General features: G+C 37.4%; 2 protein-coding genes across 9 annotated transcripts in view; both read left to right on the top strand.

Moving 5' to 3' along the window:
• Window positions 1-12,507, top strand: part of LOC133660751 (innate immunity activator protein-like) — a 90,538-nt gene extending 78,031 nt beyond the window's left edge. For 6 of the 7 annotated variants that reach the window (XM_062064364.1, XM_062064375.1, XM_062064334.1 and 3 more), the window contains 2 exons: window positions 7,426-8,014; window positions 8,341-12,507. In XM_062064364.1, the coding sequence (XP_061920348.1) occupies window positions 7,426-8,014; window positions 8,341-8,436 (685 nt within the window). In that variant the 3' untranslated portion in view covers window positions 8,437-12,507. The remainder of the gene's footprint in view (window positions 1-7,425; window positions 8,015-8,340) is intronic. The other variant, XM_062064367.1, reaches the window with a different exon arrangement.
• Window positions 12,508-13,555: 1,048 nt separating this feature from the next.
• The window catches only part of LOC133660728 (adiponectin receptor protein 1-like), a 37,838-nt gene continuing 23,961 nt past the window's right edge, over window positions 13,556-27,432 (top strand). The window contains exons 1-3 of one of the 2 annotated variants that reach the window (XM_062064312.1): window positions 13,556-13,682; window positions 26,598-26,813; window positions 26,884-26,997. In XM_062064312.1, coding sequence (XP_061920296.1) covers window positions 26,667-26,813; window positions 26,884-26,997 — 261 coding nt within the window. In that variant the 5' untranslated portion in view covers window positions 13,556-13,682; window positions 26,598-26,666. Of the gene's footprint in view, window positions 13,683-26,597; window positions 26,814-26,883; window positions 26,998-27,432 lie in introns of those variants that run through there. The other variant, XM_062064318.1, reaches the window with a different exon arrangement.

Genomic DNA, 27,432 nt, shown 5'->3' with positions numbered 1-27,432 from the left:
GTGCTAGCAACGACCGGGCTACGACAACATATAAAAGCCAGAGTTGGAAGACCCTCCTGCCTCGTTAAGATCTCCCGTTTGGAAACACTTCGGCTGCGCGGTGCGGAGGACGTAGGCTTGCCGACATTGTTCAGCAGCGGTAAGGCATGCTTCTGGCAACACGTCAAACATGCTAACCCATTTGAAGCGGCACCACCCCCAAGTGAACCTCGCTTCAACAAAGATAAAGACAAGCAAACAGCTCCCACATCGTACTGCCAAGTTAGCAAGGCTGGGGGGGGGGAAGAAAAGTTAATCTGAGGCTAAGTTGACTTGAAACTGTTTAATGTTGCACTTTTTGTATGTAGAAGAAAAGATTTGTCATTTTATTTAATCTGAGCAACAACTTCCATCCATCCATCTTCTTCCGCTTATCCGAGGTCGGGTCGCGGGGGCAGCAGACTAAGCAGGGAAGCCCAGACTTCCCTCTCCCCAACCACTTCGTCCAGCTCTTGATTATCGTGGACCCCGACTTAAACAAGTTGAAAAACTTATTTGGGTGTTACCATTTAGTGGTCAATTGTACGGAATATGTACTGTACTGTGCAATCTACTAATAAAAGTCTCAATCAATCAATCAAAAAAAGCACTTTATATGTAGAAAAGTTTTGTTAAGAAACCATTCTGAGCCTTATCTTATTTAGTTTTTATTTTATATATGTTGACCACATGAACCCTGGCAATGGACCCTGTGTGTATATGTATGTTTACAAATTTGGTAAATAAATAACCAAAAAATGTATATTTTGATGTTTTTTTACTGTACCGAAAATGAACCGAACAGTGACCTCTAAACCGAGGTACGTACCGAACCGAAATCTTTGTGTACCGTTACACCCCTAGTATATATGTGTATGTATATATATATATATGTGTATGAATATGTGTATGTATATGTATATATATATGTATGTATGTATTTATGTATATATATGTATGTATGTATTTATGTATATACTGTATATGTACCGTAATTTCCGGACTATAAGCCGCACCTGACTATAAGCCGCACCAGCTAAATTTAGGGGAAAATACAGATTGCTCCATATATAAGCCGCACCCGACTATAAGCCGCAGGGTTTTGATGTGTAATTAGCGTAGTATATAGGGGTTCCTGCTACCACGGAGGGGATTATCGGGACAGAGATGACTGTGTGGGAACGCAAAGCGTCCCATTTATTAACAATAAATCTTTCAATCATTCAATCAAACTTTCACATCTTTGACATGGCGAACAGCATTCGTGCAGAGTACAAATAATACAACGCTGCAAAGTAATACAAAGTGCTCGCCTGTACGTTATCAAAATAACCAGCCTACCGGTATATGAAAAGTCAGTCTTTAATCATTGTGTCATCGTCTTCCTCCTGCGTACTAAAACCACCGAAATCCTCTTCGTCGGTGTCGGAGAAGAACAGGCCGTAAATAAGCCGCACCCTTGTATAAGCCGCAGGGACCAGAACGAGGGGAAAAAGTAGCGGCTTATAGTCCGGAAATTACGGTATTTATGTATATGTATGTATTTATGTTTATATATATATTTATGTATATATGTGTGTATGTGTATGTATATGTGTATATACTGTATATGTATGTATATATGTAATATATATATATATGTAATATGTGTGTATGTATGTGTATATATATATATATATATATATATATATATATATATATATATATATATATATATATATTTACTGTGTGTGTATATATATATATATATATATATATATATATATATATATGTAATATATATATATATACTAAGGCTGCAACAACTAATCGATTAAAATCGATTATTAAAATAGTTGCCGATTAATTCAGTCATCGATTCGTTGGATCTATGCGCATGCGCAGAGGTTTTTTTGTTGTTTTTTTAATTTTTTTTTTTTTTTTTTTAAATAAACCTTTATTTATAAACTGCAACATTTACAAACAGCTGAGAAACAGTAATCAAAATAAGTATGGTGCCAGTATGCTGGTTTCTTTTCAATAAAATACTGGATAGGATAGAAATGTAGTTTGTCTCTTTTATCCGATTATTAATCGATTAATCGAAGTAATAATCGACAGATTAATCGATTATCAAATTAATTGTTGGTTGCAGCCCTGATATATACATACATACATGTATATATTGCCCGGCCACATTTTTTTAACCCAATGCGGCCCCTCGGTCAAAAAGTTTGGGGACCCCTGGTTTATATTTTGACATTGAATAGTTGAATAATTTTGAAACGTAACCAACATGACTGCAAGATATTTGTTATTTCTGGCTTATTTTCAGTACTTATTCAGTCTTTTTTGTTAAGTTCAAATCACATGCCTGATAGGCTTACTTTACAAGTTGTGTACGGAATATAAACCTAAAAAAAATAGTATTTTTCTTGTTTGTTAGCCTGTAGCTTTGTTTACAAAACACTCTTTGTTTCCACAAGCTTCTGCAAAGTCTGGGCTTTTTGTGGCCCTAAAGAAGATTTTGATTGTGGCCCTGTTTCGGTCGTTAATATTACTGGTGTACAAAAATGCAGTTCCAATATGTTTATATAGATACTAAGAAATAATGTATTAATATTTTACAAGTAATGTGAAGATTTGTATTTACTAGAAATAATAAACAGGCTACATTGACAAGTACTGTTCAGTTGACTCTAATATGTTCAACAGTCATGTGTTTGTATTCCAGATAATGTCCAAAGTTTACATGCAGAGGTAAAAAAAAAAAAGATAGAAATGTCTAAGGGAAAAGAAAATTGGTAAATATCTTCTACCGCATTGAAACCAATACAAAACTGAATCTTCAGCATTAATTGAAAAAGTAAACAAAACACAATAAATGAACAAAAACTAATGTTTGTAGAAACTAAATATTTTGGGGAAATGTTTGGTTACAATATAAACTTTAAATGTACGGTCGTTTTAGTTATATAATTAATATATATATATATATATATATATATATATATATATATATATATATATATATATATATATATATATATATATATATATATATATATATATATATATATATATATATATATATATATATATATTTAATATAATGGTTATATAATTAATATAATGGATATTTAATTAATGTATTGGTTATATAATTAATACAATGGATATATAATTAATATATTGGTTATATAATTCATATAATGGATATTTAATGAATATATTGGTTATATAATTAATATAATGGATATTTAATTAATATAATTAGGGATGTCCGATAATGGCTATTTTGCCGATATCCGAGATTTTGATATTGTCCAACTCTTAATTACCGATACCGATATCAACCGATACCGATAAATACAGTCGTGGAATTAACACATTATTATGCCTAATTTGGACAACCAGGAATGGTGAAGATAAGGTCCTTTTTTGAAATAAAATAAAATAAGATAAATAAATTTCAAAAAAATTCTTGAATAAAAAAGAAAGTAAAACAATATAAAAACAGTTACATAGAAACTAGTAATTAATGAAAATGAGTAAAATTAACTGTTAAAGGTTAGTACTATTAGTGAACCAGCAGCACGCACAATCATGTGTGCTTACGGACTGTATCCCTTGCGGACTGTATTGATATATAATGTAGGAACCAGAATATTAATAACAGAAAGAAACAACCCTTTTGTGTGAATGAGTGTGAATGGGGGAGGGAGGTTTTTGGGGTTGGTGCACTAATTGTAAGTGTATTTTGTGTTTTTTATGTTGATTTAATAAAAAATAAATAAATAAAATAAAAATAAAAACGATACCGATAATTACAAAAACGATACCGATAATGTCCGATATTACATTTTAAAGCATTTATCGGCCGATATTATCGGACATCTCCAAATATAATAGATATGTAATTAATATGATGGTTATATAATTAATATAATTGGATATATAATTAGTATATTGGTTTGAACATATACTTAATATATTGGTTGTATAATTAATACAATGGATCTATAATTAATATATTGGTTATATAATTAATACAATGATGTATAAATAATATATTGGTTATGTAATTAATATAATGGATATTTAATTAATATTTGGGTTGTATAATTAATACAATGGATATATAATTAATGTATTGGTTATATAATTAATGTAATGGTTATTTAATTAATATAATGGTTATTTAATTAATATATTGGTTATATAATTAATACAATGGATATATAATTAAGATATTGGGTAAGTAATTAATATAATGGCTATTTAATTAATATATTGGTTATATAATTAATGTATTGGTTATATAATTAATATAATGGTTATATAATTAATATAATGGATATGTAATTAGTATAATGATTATAATTAATATAATGGTTATATAATTAATATAATTAGATATATAATTCATATATTGGTAATATAATGGTTATATAATTAATGTATTGGTTATATAATTAATATAATGGTTATATAAGTAGTATAATGGTTATATAATTAATATAATGGATATATAATTCGTATAATGGTTATATAATTAATATAATTGGATATATAATTCATATATTGGTAATATAGTGGTTAAGTGTGGAGAGTTTTACATTTTTCCCATAATGTTTTGTAATGGATTTAAATGTGTAATTTAGATTTTTTTGGAGTGAGCAGGTTGTGTTATGTGAGACCGTGTGTCATTGAGCTGAGTTACTCGCATTGTCCACAAGATGGCAGCAAATGTGTAGCGTTCAAAGATGGCCTAGTAGTCAAGATTAATTTGAAACCACTCCTGATGCGATGCTTTGTTGAGCTCACGATGTCTCGCGGGCCGTAGTTTGGACACCACTGATTTAAGGTGTGTATGTCCAGAGTAGGGTTGTTTCGATACCAATATTTTGGTACCGGTACCAAAATGTATTTTTATGTTTTTCGATACTTTACGATACTTTTCTAAATTAGAGGGGACCACAAAAAAATGTCATTATTGGCTTTATTTTAACAAAGTGAACATACTAGACAACTTGTCTTTTAGTAGTAAGTAAACAAACAAAGACTCCTAAATAGTCTGCTGACGTATGCAGTAACATATTGTGTCATTTATATTCTATTATTTTGTCAACGTTATGAGGGACAAACTGTAAAAATGTATTATTAATCCACTTGTTCATTTACTGTTAATATCTGGTTATTTTCTGTTTCAACATGTTCTATCTACACTTCTGTTAAAATGTAATAATCACTTATTCTTCTCTTGTTTGATACTTTACATTAGTATTGGATGATACCACAAATTTAGGTATGGATCTGATACCAAGTAGTTACAGGATCATACATTGGTCATATTCAAAGTCCTCATGTGTCCAGGGGCGTATTTCCTGACTTTATAAACATAATATGATTTTTTTTTAAACGAAAAAAGATGTTGTGAAATATCGATGTAATCATAGTAGTATCGACTAGATATGCTCTTGTACTTGGTATTATTACAGTGGATGTCAGGTGTAGATCCACCCATGGCCTTTGTTTACATTGTGACGCCGGTGAGCTGTTGTATCCTCCTACGGTGTGTAGTGAAGCATGTTTAGCTATTCCTCGTCTTCCAGTGATAATGTTACTTGTAAGAAGCATACTTTATTTGTCACCATGGAGACCAGGATTAGTGATTTAGAAGTAGCTACAACACTGCAGATGTTAGCTGCTAGCTAGCTAGCCATGTCTTAAAGCACCTTTTCCTGAGGGTGTTTCAGTGTTATAACTTCACCTTTATCTTTAATTTTTAGACCAAAATGCATCCATTCTCCCTTTTCTGTCTACACCAGTGGTGTCAAACTCAAATACAGAGTGGGCCAAAATTTAAAACTGAACAAAGCCGCGGGCCAAGGTTGAACAAATTAACCTTTTAATAGGGACCCAAACAAGTTTTGCATTGAATATTGAACAAGCAAGGCTTATATAACTTTATAGTGACGTGCAAAATCGAGTTTCAAATAATAATAATAATGATTAAAAAATATCAATGCCAAATTCCACCACACCTAGTGTGCGTGTGACAATCATTGGTACTTTAAATAAAAATTGAATGGCTCTTTTCTATTTGCAGCCTTCTGAGGTAAATATCAACATTAACTTTTTCCACAGGCTAATAAATTTGAAAATAAAATAACAATGAATAAACCAACCATTCAGGACTTTAAACTGCTCAGTTTGCAACACACCGATCTAATCTGATGTGCCCAAGCCAGATACCTGCCATCTTTTCTTGGATGCTAGTTCATTAATGTCGGGGCTCAGGCTTTGAGCTGAGGCAAACTTCATTATCCAACGAAGGTGTTCATCAGTCATTATATCTCGTAGTCCACCCGGACCACAATCTTGGGGGCGTACCTTAAAGGCATTTCCTTTAACGTCCTCTACGAGTTGTTGTCACGTCCGCTTTTCATCCATTCTAACAATGTGCCGGCCCAGTCACAAGATATGTGCGGCTTCTGTACGCACACACACGTGAATGCAATACATACTTGATCAACAGCGATACAGGTTACACTGAGGGTGTCGTATAAACAACTTTAACACTGTTAGAAATATACGCCACACTGTGAATCCACACCAAACAAGAATGACAAACACATTTCGGGAGAACATCCGCACCGTAACACAACATAAACACAACAGAACAAATACCCAGAACCCTCTGCAGCACTAACTCTTCCGTGACGCTACAAACTACACCCCCCCACCCCCCCACCCCACCCCCACCCCCCTCTCCCCCACACACACACACCTTGTAGTGTCCCGGAAGAGTTAGTGTGACGATTTTCGGGAGGGGCACTGAAATTTGGGAGTCTCCCGGGAGGGTTGACAAGTATGAGAATTAGCGGTGAATGCGGTGTAACCGCGGCACCGCCGCTGTATATAATCGGCGGGCCAGCTCTAGTGTTAATTTGATATCGCCTAAAGGGCCAAGTGAAATTACACGGCGGGCCAATTTTGGCCTGCGGGCCAGAGTTTGACACCCATGGTCTACACACTGTGTCTGCTTGTAAGTACTCTGTGTGTGTGTGCCCTGCCGAACATGCTCCTCTGCTCGTAAAACAAGCAATGTCATGACGCGCCGTCATGCCTGTAAAAAAAAATTATGCCGAACCGGTTCTTTTCAAACAGAGTATAGTACCATTTTTGACTCATTATTACCGTGATACTATACTAGTACCGGTATACGTACAACCCTAGTCCAGAGTTGCGCTCAGTTTTTTGCCAGGATCTTGTACTGATTACTTATTTTTTACTGTTCCAACCTTTGTGCAAAGTCTTCTCCGGAAAGTTCCAAAATCTCCTCAATGGGGTTGAGGTGTAGACTCTGTGGCGTGTGGGAATGATCTGAATCTTGTTTGTGCATCCTGGTGTGAATGTGCGCAGGATGTCCAATGAGTCCCCACTCCTGGTGGAAAAGGAGCGTGGTCGCACCAGAGGTCCCAGGCGGCGACTGCTCGACGACAACACAACCACGGCGGACGCTCCTCCCCTCCTGTTTAGTCGTGTAAACGACGCTTGGTCCGAGGACAGCAACTCCGAGCACTCGTTTGCGTCCTACACCAGCTCCCCCACTGCACCCAGACACTACCATGCAGGGTTCTACCACAGTCCCAGGCTCCGGGGCCACCAGGTCTACCACAACGAGGACGTGGTCTACCCTCCGTATGTGGACACGCCTTGGACCTACCGCACCCGGCGGGCTCCCGGTCTGCCCGACGGCTACGAGTACCGCTACCAAGAGGCCCCCGCGGCCCCGCAGAGAGCACAGTGGCGTTTGGCTCCTGACGGCGGACACTCGCCACAGTGGGATCCCCCGCGGCAGGTGGTCAGCGAGCAGCTGAAGTCCTGGCACCGGCGCAGTCAGCTCAAAGGACCCAGGTCAAGGTCGCTTGACAGGCAGGGAGCAGTCAGGGTGAAAAACACGCCGGCTCGGGAGTTGCCCCGGAACCAGAATCCGAGGTACCACGAGCAGGTAGGTAGACCTTCACCCACCATGTCTTCTGTATTGTCACTTTTCAAAGGATCCCCAATTATTGAAAGTACTTTGATTTCATAGCTCAGCGTTCACTTATATGACACAATCCAAACAACCTTCCTTAGTCATGGTTCAAAAATTAATCTTGAATACTAGGCCATCTTTGAATGCCACACATTTGCTGCCATCTTGTGGACAATGTGCGTAATTCAAATCAATGACCTTTTAAAATACTTTGATTTCATAGCTCAGCGTTCACTTATATGACACAATCCAAACAACCTTCCCTAGTCATGGTGCCAAAATTAATCTTTGTATGTCAGCAGGTCATCCAAAGAAGAGATCTTCAGATGTCTGCCGACGACTCTCAAGGGCCCTGGCTGGTGGACCACAACACTCACTATGTGAGCCAAGTGTGAAACCTGGAATCCTCCCAGGATCCGACTGGATTACCTGCCAACAAATCACTTTGGAAGTCAAGGCCAGAAGAAATATTGGCAGATTTCTCGTGACCTTGAGGAAACTAATCAACTGAAGAGTTGAATAAGCACAACTCACGTCTGTGGGGGAAAACACAACATTTTCGGGGCTATAATGCGCACATTTTTAAATAAATAAATATTTTTACACAGGACTAAAAGCCACAGACGTTTTGTAAATGTTTATTTACACACCTTAATTGTTTCCAAACGGCAGTAAAACGGATGATCAAACAAAACATAAGTCATCGTCATGGACCCACTAGCTGCGCAAGCTTGCTCCCCAATCAGCTAAACAGACTCAATAACTTCTAAATTGTCCAGAAAAGGTAGCCCATAGTAGCGTATTTTCGGGACTATAGAGCGCACCGATATTTAGAGCCGCACCCACTAAATGTTTTGAAAATAAAATGTTCCATATATTAGCCGCACCGGACTATAAGTCGCAGATATATACGTTGTGAAATTAGTTATTTACTCAGAAATATTCTGTAAATGTTTATTTACATACCTTAATTGTTTCCAAACGGTGTCTGTGACACAGCAGTAAAACGGCTGATCAAACAAAACAGACGTCATCTACATGGACCCACTAGCTGCGGAAGCTAGCTCTCCAATCAGCTAAACAGACTCAATAACTCCACGTTGACGTTTTGGTGAATTTACTGAGGAATTTGTGAAACTGAAACAATACAAAACAATGCCATTGTAAGTTAATAATACTAACACAGACACTCGTAAACGGGTTAGCACATAAGCTAAGGCTAACGACACTGGCTTCATTACATTACGGTAGAACGTACAAATGAAAACGCTCCTACAGACATTACACATGGGACGGTCTAGTAAGTAAGAATTGTTTTAGTTATATTGTAAAACTTACAAATGCTGATGAATGAAGAATCTTTATGAGTAGAAACGCTATGTACACCTGCAGTCAGCAAACTCGTCCCTAAGACGTTGCTATCAGAATCAGAATCAGAAATACTTTATTAATCCCAAAGGGAAATTAAAATAGCACAAACAGTTACTCCTTTGTCGGTGTTAAAATCTATTTGTTGAATATAAAACATGATGGTCGTTGGCCAAGAAAAATCCATAAGTCAGCCGCGTTGTTTTGTAAGCCGCAGGATTCAAAGCGTATGGGAAAAAAAGCAGTGGCTTATAGTCCGGAAAAGACGTAACACTGATCTGATTTTTTTTTGTTACGGGTCACAAACATCACAGAAAAATGAACTGAAAATGGTTTGCATCTCGCTGCCTCTGACCTGAGATCTGCAGTTAACAATGTCGACTTGTATGAAAAATGTCCGCCACTATTATAAAAACATGTCATTATGATAGCACATACAAATACCCATGAAAACACTCCTACAGACATCACACATGGGACGCGTTAGTAAGTAAGAATTGTTTTAGTTATATTGTAAAACTTACAAATGCCGCTTGGAGTGATGAATGAAGAATCTTTACGAGTAGAAACGCTATGGACACCTGCAGTGAGCGAACTCATCCCAAAGACGTCGTCATAGCACAAACAGTAACACCTTTGTCGGTGTTAAAAACTATTTGTTGAATACAAAACATGATGGCCGTCGGACAAGAAAAAAACCTAAATTAGCCGCGTCGTTTTGTAAGCCGCAGGGTTCAAAGCGTATGGAAAAAGGTAGCGGCTTATAGTCCGGAAAAGACGGTAAGACTGGTTGGGTTTTCTTGTGTAACGGGTCACAAACATCACAGGAAAAAAATAACTGAAAATGGTTTGCATTTCCCTGACCTGAGACCTGCAGTTAGCAATGTTGAGTTGTATGAAAAATGTCCGCCACTATTGTAAAAACATGTCATTACGATAGCACATCCAAATATCCATGAAAACACTCCTACAGACATCACACATGGGACGCTTTAGTGAGTAAGAATTGTTTCAGTTATATTGTTAAACTTACAAATGCCGCTTGGGGTGATGAATGAAGAATCTTTACAAGTAAAAACGCTATGGACACCTGCAATGAGTGAACTCGTCCCCAAGACTTCGCCATAGCGCAAACAGTAACACCTTTTTCGGTGTTAAAAACTATTTGTTGAACACAAAATTATTACATTATTAACATTATCATCAATCAATCAAAGTTTATTTATATAGCCCTTAATCACAAGTGTCTCAAAGGGCTGTAAAAGCCACAACGACATCCTCGGCTCAGAGCCCACATCAGGGCAAGAAAAAGACTCAACCCAATGGGCACATTGAGAAACCTCGGAAGGGACCGTAGATGTGGGGACCCCCCCTGGGCGACCAGTGCAATGGATGGGGAGTGGATCTAGTTACTAACGTGAGAGTCCAGTCCATAGTGGGGCCAGCAGGGGTCATCTTAAATGTAGTCAAGTCAGCAGCGCAGAGACGTCGTCGTTTATGGTCGTTGGCCAAGAAAAACCCATAAATTAGCCGCATCGTTTTGTAAGCCGCACGGTGCAAAGCGTATGGAAAAAAGTAGCGGCTTATAGTCCGGAAAAGACGGTAAGACTGGTAGGATTTTCTTGTTTTACGGGTCACAAACATCACATGAACTGAAAATGGTTTGCATTTCGCTGACCTGAGACCTGCAGTTAGCCATGTTGACTAGTATGAAACATGTCTGCCACTATAAAATCATGTCATGTTCAGTCGTGGTCAAAAGTTTACATACACTTGTAAAGAACATAATGTCATGGCTGTCTTGAGTTTCCAATACTTTCTACAACTCTTATTTTTTTGTGATAGAGTGATTGGAGCACATACTTGTTGGTCACAAAAAACATTCATGAAGTTTGGTTCTTTTATAAATTTATTATGGGTCTACTGAAAATGTGAGCAAATCTGCCGGGTCAAAAGTATACATACAGCAATGTTAATATTTGCTTACATGTCCCTTGGCAAGTTTCACTGCAATAAGGCGCTTTTGGTAGCCATCCACAAGCTTCTGGCAAGCTTCTGCTTGAATTGTTGACCACTCCTTTTGACAAAATTGGTGCAGTTCAGCTAAATTTGTTGGTTTTCTGACATGGACTTGTTTCTTCAGCATTGTCCACACGTTTAAGTCAAGACTTTGGGAAGGCCGTTCTAAAACCTTCATTCTAGCCTGATTTAGCCATTCCTTTACCACTTTTGACGTGTGTTTGGGGTCATTGTCCTGTTGGAACACCCAACTGCGCCCAAAACCCAACCTCCGGCCTGATGATTTTAGGTTGTCCTGAAGAATTTGGAGGTAATCCTCCTTTTTCATTGTCCCATTTACTCTCTGTAAAGCACCAGTTCCATTGGCAGCAAAACAGGCCCAGCGCATAATACTACCACCACCATGCTTGACGGTAGGAATGGTGTTTCTGGGATTAAAGGACTCACCTTTTCTCCTCCAAACATATTGCTGGGTATTGTGGCCAAACAGCTAAATTTTTGTTTCATCTGACCACAGAACTTTCCTCCAGAAGGTCTTATCTTTGTCCATGTGATGTCAGATGAAACAATAATTGGAATATTTTCATGTTTGCTGGATGGACTGCTGATTCCAGTAATGCAATGTGTACATGCCTCAGTGCCAATACTTGTATGTATACCAATGTACTTAAAAAGTTTTTTAAAAAACTGTGCTATGCTAACACACGGTACACCAGAAAAGACTTGGCAGCTGCGTACATCCGACTTGTGAGAGTTCACATCACAACAGGCCAAACTTTGGTCAGCAGCAAACACCAGAACGCTGACAAATGTCCGTCACACAAATCAAAATAGACGTGATCGCCACTCGTCGTTTTATTTATCTGTTAATTTATTGTGACTTGTGACTATCAGATCGACTCAAGTGGGACTTGAAATGGGTGAAGATAAATAGTGAGCACGTGAAAGGACACAATCATCCTTCCTTATGTGCGTTTTTACTGTCTTTTTTGTAATTTAAGGATTTTAGGTTGAAAATAGAGCAGCTGTTGTAATATCATGACATTTTTTACCTGTGGAATAAAGACTTTTGCATATTGCTTGGTTTTATTTTGAAAGTTTGCCTTTACGACTTGTATCACCAACATGTGTGACATACTGATTGATAATGTGTATGACAAAAGATATGTTTCTAAATATTCCCTTATGTTGCGAACAACAACGCTTCAAACTGCACAGAATAAACATAACCTGCAGACTCAGTCTTTAAAAAGGACAAAAAAAACTGATAGCAGGGAGAATTTATTATTCAACACCTGCACTTTTAATTTGCAAACATTAAGTTTCGATGTGTGTTCACGTGAAAGGAGAGAGCATTTACTGTGTTTGTGTGGGAAAATGCACAAGAAAACTGACTACTTGCAATTAAAAAATGATATTTCAGGCTGTGTATTTTTTTTTAAATCAGATACAAGTCCCTCAAAGAGTTGCAAATTATTCAAAATTATTAATTTTTGCAAAAAATAACTTATTTACGAGTGCCTTTTTATGCAGTATATTTGATTAGTACTTATTTTCCCAATCAGCCTGACCTAAGCCTAAGGTTTATGTGTTAAATACATAATATTTTCGATTAAAACATGCTTTTAAATATCATTTTTAAACTAAGTAGGTTAGATATAGTTTTTGAATATGATTCAAATCAAGAGTAAGATGATTTATTCAGTGTTAATATAACTCTGTAGTAGAAAGGTTGGGCCCTGTGGTCAACAAAGTTAAGAACCCCTGTGTTATAAATAATTGTTTACCTATTAAACCGTTATTAAAAGAGAATATTTTAATTGGTTCAAAGTGTTTGTAGAGAGACATTTTAAGAGATTTAGTTTTTAAGCAATTACGTGCAACATGATTCCCAAAATAAATAAAAAACAATTGTGTCCGAAGGGAATAAGCGGTAGTGGGTGGATGGATGGTAAATATTAAGATTGTAATTGCTCCAAAGTGTCCAATGACAGACTTTCCCTTTTTTCCACCAGTCATGTGCAACATGACTAAAAATACCCACAACTCATATTTTGTACAACACAAATAAAAACATAAATTGTGCTTGCTTTATAAATACTATTTTTGTGAACCAAAAATGAGATCGGAAGACGTGCTTTTATTTTGAAAGCACGGGATGAAGTTCACGGAAGCAATTACAACTTCCGGAACGGATTGTGTTTTGTTTTTCGATGAATAATTCACCTTCCTGGTTAGAAGACTACCTTGTCAGGTAAGTTGTGTCGGTAGAACGGAGTCAATGTTCCGAATTTTTCTTCCATAACTGTGTGAGAAGCTGTAGAAGCGACTCGTAGTCTTCGCTCGTCTCGCCGTTTGCCAGTTATTTGCCCAAACGGTGTCGCCCGCTTGCCAGCTCAGCGCTAGCTCGGAGGTAACGTTAGCATAGACGATCTGTGATGAGACTTCCTCGCTCTTTCGACCCAGATTGCAACTAAAGCGCGTTGGGGGATGCATTTAAGCCCGTGTGGGTGGTTGTTGTGGGCATTGTGCTTTCCGTCTGACGCTCTGCGAAGTCACATCCGCTCTGCCGGGCTTGGCTAAACTGCTCACCGCTGAAACGTTTTTGTTAGATTGTCATCTGGGATGTGTTCCTCGTCTTTATTCAGCCGGCTCGTTCGACAGTTGTTGGAAACATCTTCACTAAGACCACACACTGTCCCTTGTAACGGAAGTATTAACATCGCCAGGCGGATTCACGGCCAAACATTTCCCTTCATCAATTTCGGGAAAATCAACCAACTGTTTTTGGTCCCCTGAACGTCTCACTAGACAGTACCCTGAACGTCTCACTGGATGGTCCCCTGGACGTCTCACTGGACGGTGCCCTGAACGTCTCACTGGACGGTCCCCTGAACGTCTCACTGGACGGTCCCCTGAACGTCTCACTGGACGGTCCCCTGAACGTCTCACTGGACGGTCCCCTGAACGTCTCACTGGACGGTCCCCAGAACGCCTCAACGGACGGTCCCCTGAACGCCTCAACGGACGGTCCCCTGAACGCCTCACTGGACGGTCCCCTGAACGCCTCACGGGACGGTCCCCGGAACGCCTCACGGGACGGTCCCCGGAACGTCTCACGGGACGGTCCCCGGAACGTCTCACGGGACGGTCCCCGGAACGTCTCACGGGACGGTCCCCTGAACGCCTCACGTGACGGTCCCCTGAACGCCTCACGAGACGGTCCCCTGAACACTATATACGTTTTTTATATTGGTCGTGGGTGTGTGCCTATACCAATATTTTGGTACCGGTACCACCAAAATGTACTTTGATACCTTTCGATACTTTTCTAAATAAAGGGGACCACAAAAATATTTCATTATTGGCTTTATTTTAACAAAAAAATGTTAGGGTACATTAAACATATGTTTATTATTGTAATTTAGTCCTTAAATAAAATAGTGAACATACTAGACAACTTGTCTTTTGGTAGTAAGTAAACAAACAAAGTTCCCTAATTAGTCTGCTGACGTTTGCAGTAACATATTGTGTTATTTATATTCTATTATTTTTGTCAAAATTATCTGCTTATTTTCTGTTTCAACATGTTCTATCTACACTTCTGTTAAAATGTAATAATCACTTATTCTTCTCTTTTTTGATACTTTAAATTTGTTTTGGATGATACTACAAATTTAGGTATCGATCCGATACTAAGTAGTTACAGGATCATACATTGGTCATATTCAAAGTCCTCATGTGTCCAGGGACATATTTCTTGACTTTATTAACATAATATGAATTTTAAAAATAGGAAAAAAGATTTTGTGATGTAATCATAGTCGTATCGACTAGATACGCTATTGTACTTGGTATCATTACAGTGGATGTCAGGTGTAGATCCATTAGTTTACATTCAGGCGCGCTAGCTTTTGTTAGCAGTGAGCTATTGTATCCTCCTACGGTGTGTAGTGAAGCATGTTTAGCTATTCCACGTCCTCCAGTGATATTGATAAAGTAAGAAACGTACTTTATTTGTCGCCATGGAGGCCAGGATTAGTGATTTAGAAGTAGCTAAAACACTGCCAACTGCGGATGGATGTTAGCTGCTAGCTAGCTAGCCATGTCTTAAAGCACCTCTTCCTGAGGGTGTTTCAGTGTTATAACTTCACCTTTATCTTTACTTTTTACACCAAAATGCGTCCATTCTCCCTTTTCTGTCTACACACTGTGTCTGCTTGTAAGTACTCCGTGTGTGTGCACGCTGCTGAACATGCTCCTAAAACCAGTAATGTCACGACATGACGATGAGCCGTCATGCCCGGGAACCGGTACTTTTCAAACAGAGTATAGTACCGTTTTGGATTCATTATTCACTAGTACCGCGATACTATACTAGTTCCGGTATACCGTACAACCCTAATTGGTCGATATCGATAATTACTGATATTTCGTACGACCTATGGAGAATATGGACCGGGGGAAAATATATTAAATGTTAACATTTGTCTTTGAATGCCACCTTCCTCTGATTATAATCCCTCAGCTATCGAGGCAGGAAATGTTAACACAAGCATGGAAAACAACACAATTCTAAAATCACAAAAAATTAACAATAACCTCTTTAAAGGCCTACTGAAATGAGATTTTCTTATTTAAACGGGGATAGCAGATCCATTCTATGTGTCATACTTGATAATTTCGCGATATTGCCATATTTTTGCTGAAAGGATTTAGTAGAGAACATCGACGATAAAGTTTGCAACTTTTGCTTTGTCGCTGATAAAAAAAGCCTTGCCTGTACCGGAAGTAGCGTGACGTCACAGGTTGTGGAGCTCCTCACATCTGCACATTGTTTACAATCATGGCCACAAGCAGCGAGAGCGATTTGGACCGAGAAAGCAAAGATTTCCCCATTAATTTGAGCGAGGATGAAAGATTTGGGGATGAGGAAAGTGAGAGTGAAGGACTAGAGGGCAGTGGAAGCGATTCAGATAGGGAAGATGCTGTGAGAGGCGGGTGGGACCTGATATTCAGCTGGGAATGACTAAAACAGTAAATAAACACAAGACATATGTATATACTCTATTAGCCACAACACAACCAGGCTTATATTTAATATGCCACAAATTAATACCGCATAACAAACACCTCCCCCCTCCCGTCCATATAACCCGCCAATACAAATCAAACACACTCAATCCCACAGCCCAAAGTACCGTTCACCTCCGCAAAGTTCATACAGCACATATATTTCCCCAAAGTTATGTACGTGACATGCACATAGCGGCACGCACGTACAGGCAAGCGATCAAATGTTTGGAAGCCGCAGCTGCGTACTCACGGTACCGCGTATCCAACTCAAAGTCCTCCTGGTAAGAGTCTCTAATGTCCCATCTCCACAAGCATGCGTATCCAACTCAAAGTCCTCCTGGTAAGAGTCTCTGTTCTCTCAGTTCTCCACAGGCCAACGGTAAAGCTTGACTGTCATCGTTCGGGAATGTAAACAATGAAACACCGGCTACGACGTAGCTGCTACGTGTTTGTGTTGCTGCAGCCGGCCGCTAATACACCGCTTCCCACCTACAGCTTTCATCTTTGCTATCTCCATTGTTCATTAAACAAATTGCAAAAGATTCACCAACACAGATGTCCAGAATACTGTGGAATTTTGCGATGAAAACAGACTACTTAATAGCTGGCCACAATGGTGTCCCAAAATGTCCGCTACAATCCGTGACGTCACGCGCAAACGTCATCATACCGAGATGTTTTCAGCAGGATATTTCGCGGGAAATTTAAAATTGCACTTTACTAATCTAACCCGGCCGTATTGGCATGTGTTGCAATGTTAAGATTTCATCATTGATGTATAAACTATCAGACTGCGTGGTCGGTAGTAGTGGGTTTCAGTAGGCCTTTAAATGAAGGTGTAAAAATAGGGAAAATGTAAGAAATGCTTTACAAATTAACAAAATAGTGCAAAGTATGAACATTTCGACATTTTCTTACAGGTTTACTGCCAGGAAATGACGTGGTCTGTGTAACATTTATTTGGTCTGTTATTCTTATTGAAGCATGTAAATTAATTCATTTTATGCTGTAATTATTATCTAAATATCATTGGACATGTGTTATATTTTATTTCCACAGTCCTGTACTTTAGTTCCTACCTGTTGTTTCCCTGCATCCAAATAGGGAACAGAAAGGGAAAAGATGAGCGTGGTGTGGCAATGGTCTGTTTGAAAAAAAAAGAAAGAAAAAAAAAACAGGAAGGTTCTTTTTCCTCCACTAAATAATCTTTTACTAGCCAGGTTATTAGTGTCATATTTGCATTTCTGCATGTATCAGAATGGAACGAACAAATCATTTTAATTTATACTTTTCTTCATGACAATCAAAGGTGTTTAACGAACAGGAAACAATACGTGAAGCTAGGCGAACACACATCTACAACGCTAAATATATCCTGTGGTGTACCTCAGGGATCAATACTAGGACCAAAATTATTCAATCTCTATATAAATGACATTTGTAAAGTTACAAAAGATTTAAAGTTAGTATTATTTGCGGATGATACAACAGCGTTTTGTTCAGGAGAGAACACACAGAAGATAATACCTATAATAACAGAAGAAATGAACAAATTAAAAAGATAGTCTGTTTTTGTCAAACTATCTTTGAATCTCAGTAAAACTAAAATAATGCTATTTAGTAACAGTAGAAGAGAAAGTCAAAGACAAATACAAATAGACGGAATAGAAATTGAAAGAGTAAATGAAACCACATTTCTAGGTGTAATGATTGATGATAAATTGAACTGGAAATCTCATGTAAAAAATATACAACAAAGTAGCAAGAAACACGTCAATAATGAATAAAGCAAAACATTTTCTAGACCAAAAATCACTTCATATTCTCTACTGCACGCTAGTGTTACCATATCTGAGTTATTGTGTAGAAATATGGGGAAATAACTTCAAAAGTACACCTCATTCATTAACGGTGTTACAAAAAAGATCAGTTAGAATAATACCTAATGTTGGATATAGAGAACATACAAACTATTTGTTGAATCAAAGATACTGAAATTCCACGAAATAGTGAATTTGCAAACAGCTAAAATTATACACAAAGCAAACTATAATCTGCTACCCAAGAATATACAACAATTCTTCTCAATAAAAGAGGAGAAATATAATCTTAGAGAAAAATGTAATTTTAAACATGTGTATGCACGTACAACACTTAAGACCTTCAGTATATCAGTATGTGGAATTAAATTATGGAATGGATTAAGCAAAGCAATCAAACAATGTACTAATATGATCCACTTCAAGAAACTCTTCAAACTTAAAGTGTTTACAAAGTACAAAGAAGAAGAACCATGATAAACATTCTGAATCTATTTCATCCATCCATCCGTTCATTTTTTCAAAATAATCTTACTCATCTCACCATATGAAATGTAACTTACCTCACCGAGTATTATTTATTTATTTATTTATTTTTATTGTGTTTACTTATGGAGTATATTGTGAATAAATTGAGAACAGGAAGTGAACAAAAGTTTTAGCAACTGTTATGTAAAAGAAAAGGGATTAAATAAGGGTAATAATAATGCTTATTCCTACTCCTTTTCAAACATGTTGAAAAGTGAAACTGGAAATTGTGATGTATCATGTTGTATGCTTGCATGTTCCAAACTCAACTCAACTCAAACTCAAGGTGTAACAATTCGTTTTAACAATGATTCGATTTGATTCAAAATTTGTGATTGCCAATAAAATTCAGGGATGATATATATATATATATATATATATATATATAGCACACCCCGTGACCCCAAAAGGGACAAGCGGTAGAAAATGGATGGATAGATCTATATATACAGTATATATCTATCCATTCATTTTATATATATATATATATATATATATATATATATATATATATATATATATATATATATATTATATTATATTATATAATATAATGTATATATATATATATATATAATATATATATATATTTAGAACGATACGATCTGAAAAGATTCAGTAACTTTAGCAAAAAATATCAAGCAGTGTGAGTGTAAAATAAATATTGGACACTGCAGGTGAAGTTTCCTGTATTACTGTTATTTCTTGTAAGGGAATTATGTATAAAAGAATTATGCATTCACAGCGGTATAGCTCGGTTGGTAGAGTGGCCGTGCCAGCAACTTGAGGGTTCCAGGTTCGATCCCCACTTCCACCATCCTAGTCACTGCCGTTGTGTCCTTGGGCAAGACACTTTACCCACCTGCTCCCAGTGCCACCCACACTGGTTTAAATGTAACTTAGATATTGGGTTTCACTATGCAAAGCGCTTTGAGTCACTAGAGAAAAGCGCTATATAAATATAATTCACTTCACGTCTTATTTGAATAAAACACTTTAGCTTGATTTAACCGGGGGAAATATTTTCAATATTCAAGACATTTCCCATAAAAGTAGAGTGTACAACATGTTAACAGTGGATTTACCTGCCACTTCTGCTTTTTTTTTTCAACATAAAATAATACAATATTAATATAAAAAAAATAAAGTGCAAGCAACACCTCTTCGGGTTGAATTAACAATAGGTTTACCTGCCACTTATACTGTTGTTTTTTGGCATACACTGTAAATAATACAAAATAAATAAATACTTAGTACAAGCATAATAGAAAATAGAAAAGTCATGACAAATGCGACCTCCACAACACAATAACATAAATCTACAACACAACAACAATACACCAAAACACGACAATACAGAGACGGAAAGCGGACAAGTTTTGTTGAATTTCCAGCTTGGAAATGGTGTAATGAAAAAGTTGGAAAAGTAGGTGAAGTGTGACCACTATTTCAGTCATAAATAACTTCTTTAACTTTTAAATAATAGTTATTATCTATGTTCAGGAAGTTGGTCCGTCGCCGTAACTTGTTCCGCTGTCACTTCCGTTGTGTCCGTCACATCCTTTGTGGCTGAGAGTTGTGTCGTGGCTTTATATTATTGTGCTGTGGCGTTTGTGTTTGTTGTGGCTTTTGCAGTGGTGTAGGGCTGCAACAACTAATCGATTAAAATTGATTATAAAAATAGTTGGCGATTAATTTAGTCATTGATTCGTTGGATCTATGCTATGATTACAAATTACAGAGGCAATTTTTTATTTAATTTTTTAAAATATTATTTTATTTATTTTTTTAAATAAACCTTTATTTATAAATTGCAACATGTACAAACAGCTGAGAAACAATAATCAAAATAAGTATGGTGCCAGTATGCTGTTTTTTTTCAATAAAATACTGGAAAGGATAGAAATGTAGTTTGTCTCTTTTATCCGATTATTAATCGATTAATCGAAGTAATAATCGACAGATTAATCGATTATCAAATTAATCGTTAGTTGCAGCCCTACAGTGGTGCTGTAGCTGAAAGTTGTTGTGTTGTAATTTATGATAATGTCTTGTGGCGTTTGCGTTTGTTGTGACCTTTCTCAGCCCCCGTAGTCATCCGCCGTTCTTGTTTTGATGGTAACACAGACGGGCAGACAGTCTTGAAAAACGTTTAATGTCCTTATCATTAAAAGTGTTTAACTTCATATAAAGTCTGCCGTTCTTAAATCCAATGTTTTCTTCAGTACAACACTTTAAACCTCTTTATAGGCACTGATTAATTTTCCTGAGGGAACTCTCCTGAAGGAATCAATAAAGTACTATCTATCTATCTATCTATCTATCTATCTGACTTATTTGGTACAACACTTAAAATCTCATATAGGCACTGACTTATTTGGTACAACACTTAAAACCTCTTTATAGGCACTGACTTATTTGGTACAACACTTAAAATCTCTTATAGGCACTGACTTATTTGGTACAACACTTAAAATCTCATATAGGCACTGACTTATTTGGTACAACACTTAAAACCTCTTTATAGGCACTGACTTATTTGGTACAACACTTAAAATCTCTTATAGGCACTGACTTATTTGGTACAACACTTAAAATCTCATATAGGCACTGACTTATTTGGTACAACGCTTAAAATCTCTAATAAGCACTGACTTATTTGGTACAACACTTAAAACCTCTTTATAGGCACTGACTTATTTGGTACAACACTTAAAATCTCTTATAGGCACTGACTTATTTGGTACAACACTTAAAACCTCTTTAGAGGCACAGACTTATTTGGTACAACACTTAAAACCTCTTATAAGCGCTGACTTATTAGTAGGTACAATACTTAAAACCTCTTTATAGGCACTGACTTATTTGGTACAACACTTAAAACCTCTTATAGGCACTGACGTATTTGGTACAACACTTAAAACCTCTTATAGGCACTGACTTATTTGGTACAACACTTAAAACCTCTTATAGGCACTGACTTATTTGGTACAACACTTAAAACCTCTTATAGGCACTGACGTATTTGGTACAACACTTAAAACCTCCTATAGGCACTGACTTATTTGGTACAGCATTTAAAACCTATTTGTAGGCACTGAATTATTTGGTACAACACTTAAAATATTTTATAGGCATTGACTTATTTGGTACAACACTTAAAACCTATTATAGGCACTGACTTATTTGGTACAACACTTAAAATCTATAGGCACTGACTTATTAGGTACAAAATTTAAAACCTATTTGTAGGCACTGACTTATTTGGTACAACACTTAAAACCTATTATAGGCACTGACTTATTTGGTACAACATTTAAAACCTATTTGTAGGCACTGACTTATTTGGTACAACACTTAAAACCTATTATAGGCACTGACTTATTTGGTACAACACTTAAAATCTCTTATAGGCACTGACGTATTTGGTACAACACTTAAAACCTCTTATAGGCACTGACTTATTTGGTACAACATTTAAAACCTATTTGTAGGCATTGACTTATTTGGTACAACACTAAAAATCTCTTATAGGCACTGACTTATTTGGTACAACACTTAAAATATTTTATAGGCATTGACTTATTTGGTACAACACTTAAAATCTCTTATAGGCACTGACTTATTAGGTACAACACTTAAAACTCTTATAAGCACTGACTTATTTGGTACAACACTTAAAACGTCTTATAGGCACTGACTTATTTGGTACAACACTTAAAACGTCTTATAGGCACTGACTTATTTGGTACAACACTTAAAATCTCTTACAGGCAGTGACTTATTTGGTAAAACACTTAAAACCTCTTATAGGCACAGACTTATTTGGTACAACACTTAAACTGTCTTTTTAGGCACTGACTTATTTGGTACAACACTTAAAATCTCTTATGGGGACGGCGTGGTGAAGTTGGTAGAGTGGCTGTGTCAGCAATCGGAGTGTTGCTGGTTACTGGGGTTCAATCCCCACCTTCTACCATCCTAGTCATGTCCGTTGTGTCCTTGGGCAAGACACTTCACCCTTGCTCCTGATGGCAGCTGGTTAGCGCCTTGCATGGCAGCTCCCGCCATCAGTGTGTGAATGTGTGTGTGAATGGGTGAATGTGGAAATACTGTCAAACCGCTTTGAGTACCTTGAAGGTAGAAAAGCGCTATACAAGTATAACCCATTTATAGGCACTGACTTATTTGGTACAACACTTAAGTCAGTGCCTATAAATAGGTTTTATTTGGTACAACACTTAAAACCTCTTATAGGCACTGACTTATTTGGTACAACACTTAAAACCTCTTTATAGGAACATACCTATTTGGTACAACACTTAAAACCTCTTTATAGGCACTGACTTATTTGGTACATCACTTAAAACCTCTTTATAGGCACTGACTTATTTGATACAACACTTAAAACCTCTTTATAGTATCGATTGATTTCCTTTTAAAACGATGTTGGATCAATACTTATCTTCTGGAAGGCAAACTCGTAAACATGCAACAAGACAGTTTTTTTTGTTATCAAATATCTGCTTGGCAACTTGAATTAAGATTTCAAAGGAAATGATCCATCAATTTGTTCGTAAAAAATATAATAACAGCATAGGAAATGGTGTAATAATATTATGAGGCGGTTATACATTTATATGAATTTACAGGTGAAACTAAAAAAAATGTGAATATCGTGCAAAAATCCATTCGCTTCAGCAAATCAAATTCTAAATGTGAAACTAATATGTGATATAAAGTCATTACATGCTAAATTAAATACAGTACATCAACTTTATTTGTTGTTTTGATGTTTATGGCTTACAGATTTTGAAAAACCAACATTTTCCGAGATTTTCAGTGAGAGGTTTTCATCAACTGTATCATAATTATCAAGATGATATCAAAATAAGGCTTGAAATATCATGAGTTGCATGTTTGATACACTTGTGATTAAGGGCTGTATAAATAAATGATCAATTGATGTTATTAAATCCTGTGTCATATTAGTTACACATTGTAAATCTAAATGCTGGAATAAACAAGCCTTTTGCAGGATCTTCAGATTTATTCACTGTTCCAAGCGGCTCTCTATGAAAACGAGTTTGACACACCTGAAACGCTGCAGGATGTAAAACAAATATGAAAGATAAATACCGCAACTGTATACAGTACAGGCCAAAGGTTTGGACACACCTTCTCATTCAATGCGTTTTCTTTATTTTCATGACTATTTACATTGTAGATTGTCACATCAAAACTATGAATGAACACATGTGGAGTTATGTACTTAACAAAAATAAAAGTGAAATAACTGAGAACATGCTTTATATTCTAGTTTCTTCAAAATAGCCACCCTTTGCTCTGATTACTGCTTTGCACACTCTTGGCATTCTCTCCATGAGCTTCAAGTGGTAGTCACCTGAAATGGTTTTCACTTCACAGGTGTGCTTAAAACTCTCAGAGAGAATGCCAAGAGTGTGCAAAGCAGTTATCAGAGCAAAGGGTGGCTATTTTGAAGAAACTAGAATATTAAACATATCTTCTGTTATTTCACCTTTTTTTGTTAAGTACATAACTCTTCATGTGTTCATTCATAGTTTTGATGCCTTCAGTGACAATCTAGCTTGAAGTCTCGCCACAGCTAGCTGTCCAGAATTGACCAGTACCAAGTCTCACGATAGTTTGTAACTAATATCGACAATGATACAACTTTACATGAATTTACCTGGTTTACACCATTGAAGTACAAAACCCAAAACCAGTGAAGTTGGCACGTTGTGTAAATGGTAAATAAAAACAGAATACAATGATTTGCAAATCTTTTTCAACCTATGTTCAATAGGATAGACTGCAAAGACAAGATATTTATTGTTCACACTGGTCAACTTTATTTTTTGCAAATATTAGCTCATTTGGAATGTGATTCCTGCAACATCTTTCAAAAAAGCTGGCACAGGTGGCAAAAAAGACTGAGAAAGTTGAGGAATGCTCATCAAACACTTATTTGGAACATCCCACAGGTGAACAGGCTAATTGGGAACAGGTGGGTGCCATGATTGGGTATGAAAGCAGCTTCCATGAAATGCTCAGTCATTCACAAACAAGGATGGGGCGAGGGTCACTACTTTGGCAACCAATGCCTGAGCAAATTGTCGAACAGTTTAAGAACAACTTTTCTCAACGAGCTATTGCAAGGAATTTAGGGATTTCACCATCTACGGTCCGTAATATCATCAAAAAGTTCAGAGAATCTGGAGAAATCACTGCACGTAAGTGGCAAGGCTGAAAACCAACATTGAATGCTCGTAACCTTCGATCCCTGCATCAAAAACCGACGTCGGCGTATAAAGGATATCACCACATGGGCTCAGGAACACATCAGAAAACCACTGTCAGTAACTACAGTTTGTCGCTACATCTGTAAGTGCAAGTTAAAACTCTACTATGCAAAGCGGAAAAATGTTCTGTGGTCTGACGAGTCCACATTTCAAATTGTATTTGGAAACTGTGGACGTTGTGTCCTCCGGACCAAAGAGGAAAAGGACCATCCGCAAAGTTGAAAAGCCAGCATCTATGATGGTATGGGGGTGTATTAGTGCCCAAGACATGGGTAACTTACGCATCTGTGAAGGCACCATTAATACTGAAAGGTATATACAGGTTTTGGAGCAACATATGTTGCCTTCCAAGCAATGTCTTTTCATGGACGCCCCTGCTTATTTCAGCAAGACAATGCCAAGCCACGTGTTACAGCAGCGTGGCTTCATAGTAAAAGAGTGCGGGTACTAGACTGACCTGCCTGTAGTCCAGACCTGTCTCCCATTGAAAATGTGTGGCGCAATATGAAGCCTAAAATACCACAACGGAGACCCCGGACTGTTGAACAACTTAAGCTGTACATCAAGCAAGAATGGGAAAGAATTCCACTTCAAAAATGTGTCTCCTCAGTTCCCAAACGTTTACTGAGTGTTGTTAAAAGGAAAGGCCATGTAACACAGTGGTAAAAATGCCCCTGTGACAACTTTTTTTGAAATGTGTTGCTGCCATTAAATTCTAAGTTAATGATTATTTGCAAAAGAAAATGACGTTTCTCATTTGGAAAATTAAGTATCTTGTCTTTGCAGTCTATGCAATTGAATATAAGTTGAAAAGGATTTGCAAATCATTGTATTCTGTTTTTATTTACCATTTACACAACGTACCAACTTCACTGCTTTTGGGTTTTGTATTACCTTGGCAGTATTTGTAGTTTATCTTGTTTCGGAGTTCTTAAAACGCCTTTTTGCTACACAACAGTGCAAAAAAACAGTGAATGAAAACTATCGAGTGCTACTCGCGGTTTGTTTACAAGGACGCGTCCTCGCAAGGCACCAAGTTAAAACATGAAATGCAACCTCACCCGGGCAAAAACGATGCATAGTTTTCCGGGAGAGTCTTGATACCAATGTCCTTGATCCAGCCACACACAAAGAAGTTGTAGACCTCCATGCTTTTCCAAGTTTTCATCGGTTTTGTCATGTAGAATGATGTCTGGAGCTCAATAGTTCCATACGTCTGGGAACGCGACCGACAGATAATCCTTGATTACACTCAACAAATCTTATTTCGGTAAAGTATAGGGATCTATTCCATTTGGTTTTTATCTGTTTTTAATGGTAAGATCTAGGCCCTAGCCATCCTGGTCTGGTGGCCCATCACTTGGTTCACTTCTGTTCAAAAGTCACGTGACTGAATACAAAATATTTCTGTTGGTTGTACAGGAGGAAATTGAAGTGAAGCCTTCCAAGCAGAATACCGGGACAGTGAGCGGGTCATCAGGCAGTCTCCTTATGTCAGGCCGAAACGGGTCTGCAAGTGATGCAGACTGCCGGATCTCAGAGGACTGTCAGGTCCCGGATGTGGAGCTCATGGAGCTGGGGCCGCTGCTGGAGGAGGGAGGGGTTCAGCAGTCCGCTTCCAAAGGCATGCATCTAGAGGTAGGACTTTGAAATAACACCCCCCCACCACAGAATGCGTGTCAGGCCTCACTAATCCTCGCTTTTAAAGGGAGCGGCCATGCTGGCGGACGAGGAGGAGGAGGGTGACGACGTGGGAGAGGTCCTGACCTTGCCACTTCAGGCGCACCACGCCATGGAAAAGATGGAAGAGTTTGTACACAAAGTAAGTCTGACTTTGCGTACTGTACCACGTATTTATTTTGAATGGGATAGTCTCGGGTAGAGTGGATTAGACAAGTGTGGCCACCTTTTTATTACCTCATTCCTGCTGCTACAACCTGTCAGTCAGAGCAGGCGTTGTGTCTGCCGCAGGAGCCGCCCCCTCTTCAGGTATGTTGAATTTTGTTTTCAGCAGAATCTTTAAGGCTCGTAGCACATCCTGGTTCCTTTTCTGAAGTCTGGCACCCTTCATCTAGGATGCGTTTAAAGTCGGGTTCCACCATTTTAGGAAACAACCAAATTACGATTTTTCTCTCCAAAATTGTGATTGCTACCCGATTTGCAATGTTTCTATTTTATACATAAAATGCATAAAATTTTGAAAATAACATGGTTTAGCCTGTCAATCGAGTTATTCTTGTCTCACTGTGCCACACAT

This window comes from Entelurus aequoreus, linkage group LG01 (genome assembly GCF_033978785.1).
Source record: "Entelurus aequoreus isolate RoL-2023_Sb linkage group LG01, RoL_Eaeq_v1.1, whole genome shotgun sequence".
NCBI classification, from domain to species: domain Eukaryota; kingdom Metazoa; phylum Chordata; class Actinopteri; order Syngnathiformes; family Syngnathidae; genus Entelurus; species Entelurus aequoreus.
The sequence above is the reverse complement of the archived record's forward strand: the minus strand, read 5'-3'. Positions and strand labels throughout refer to the sequence as shown.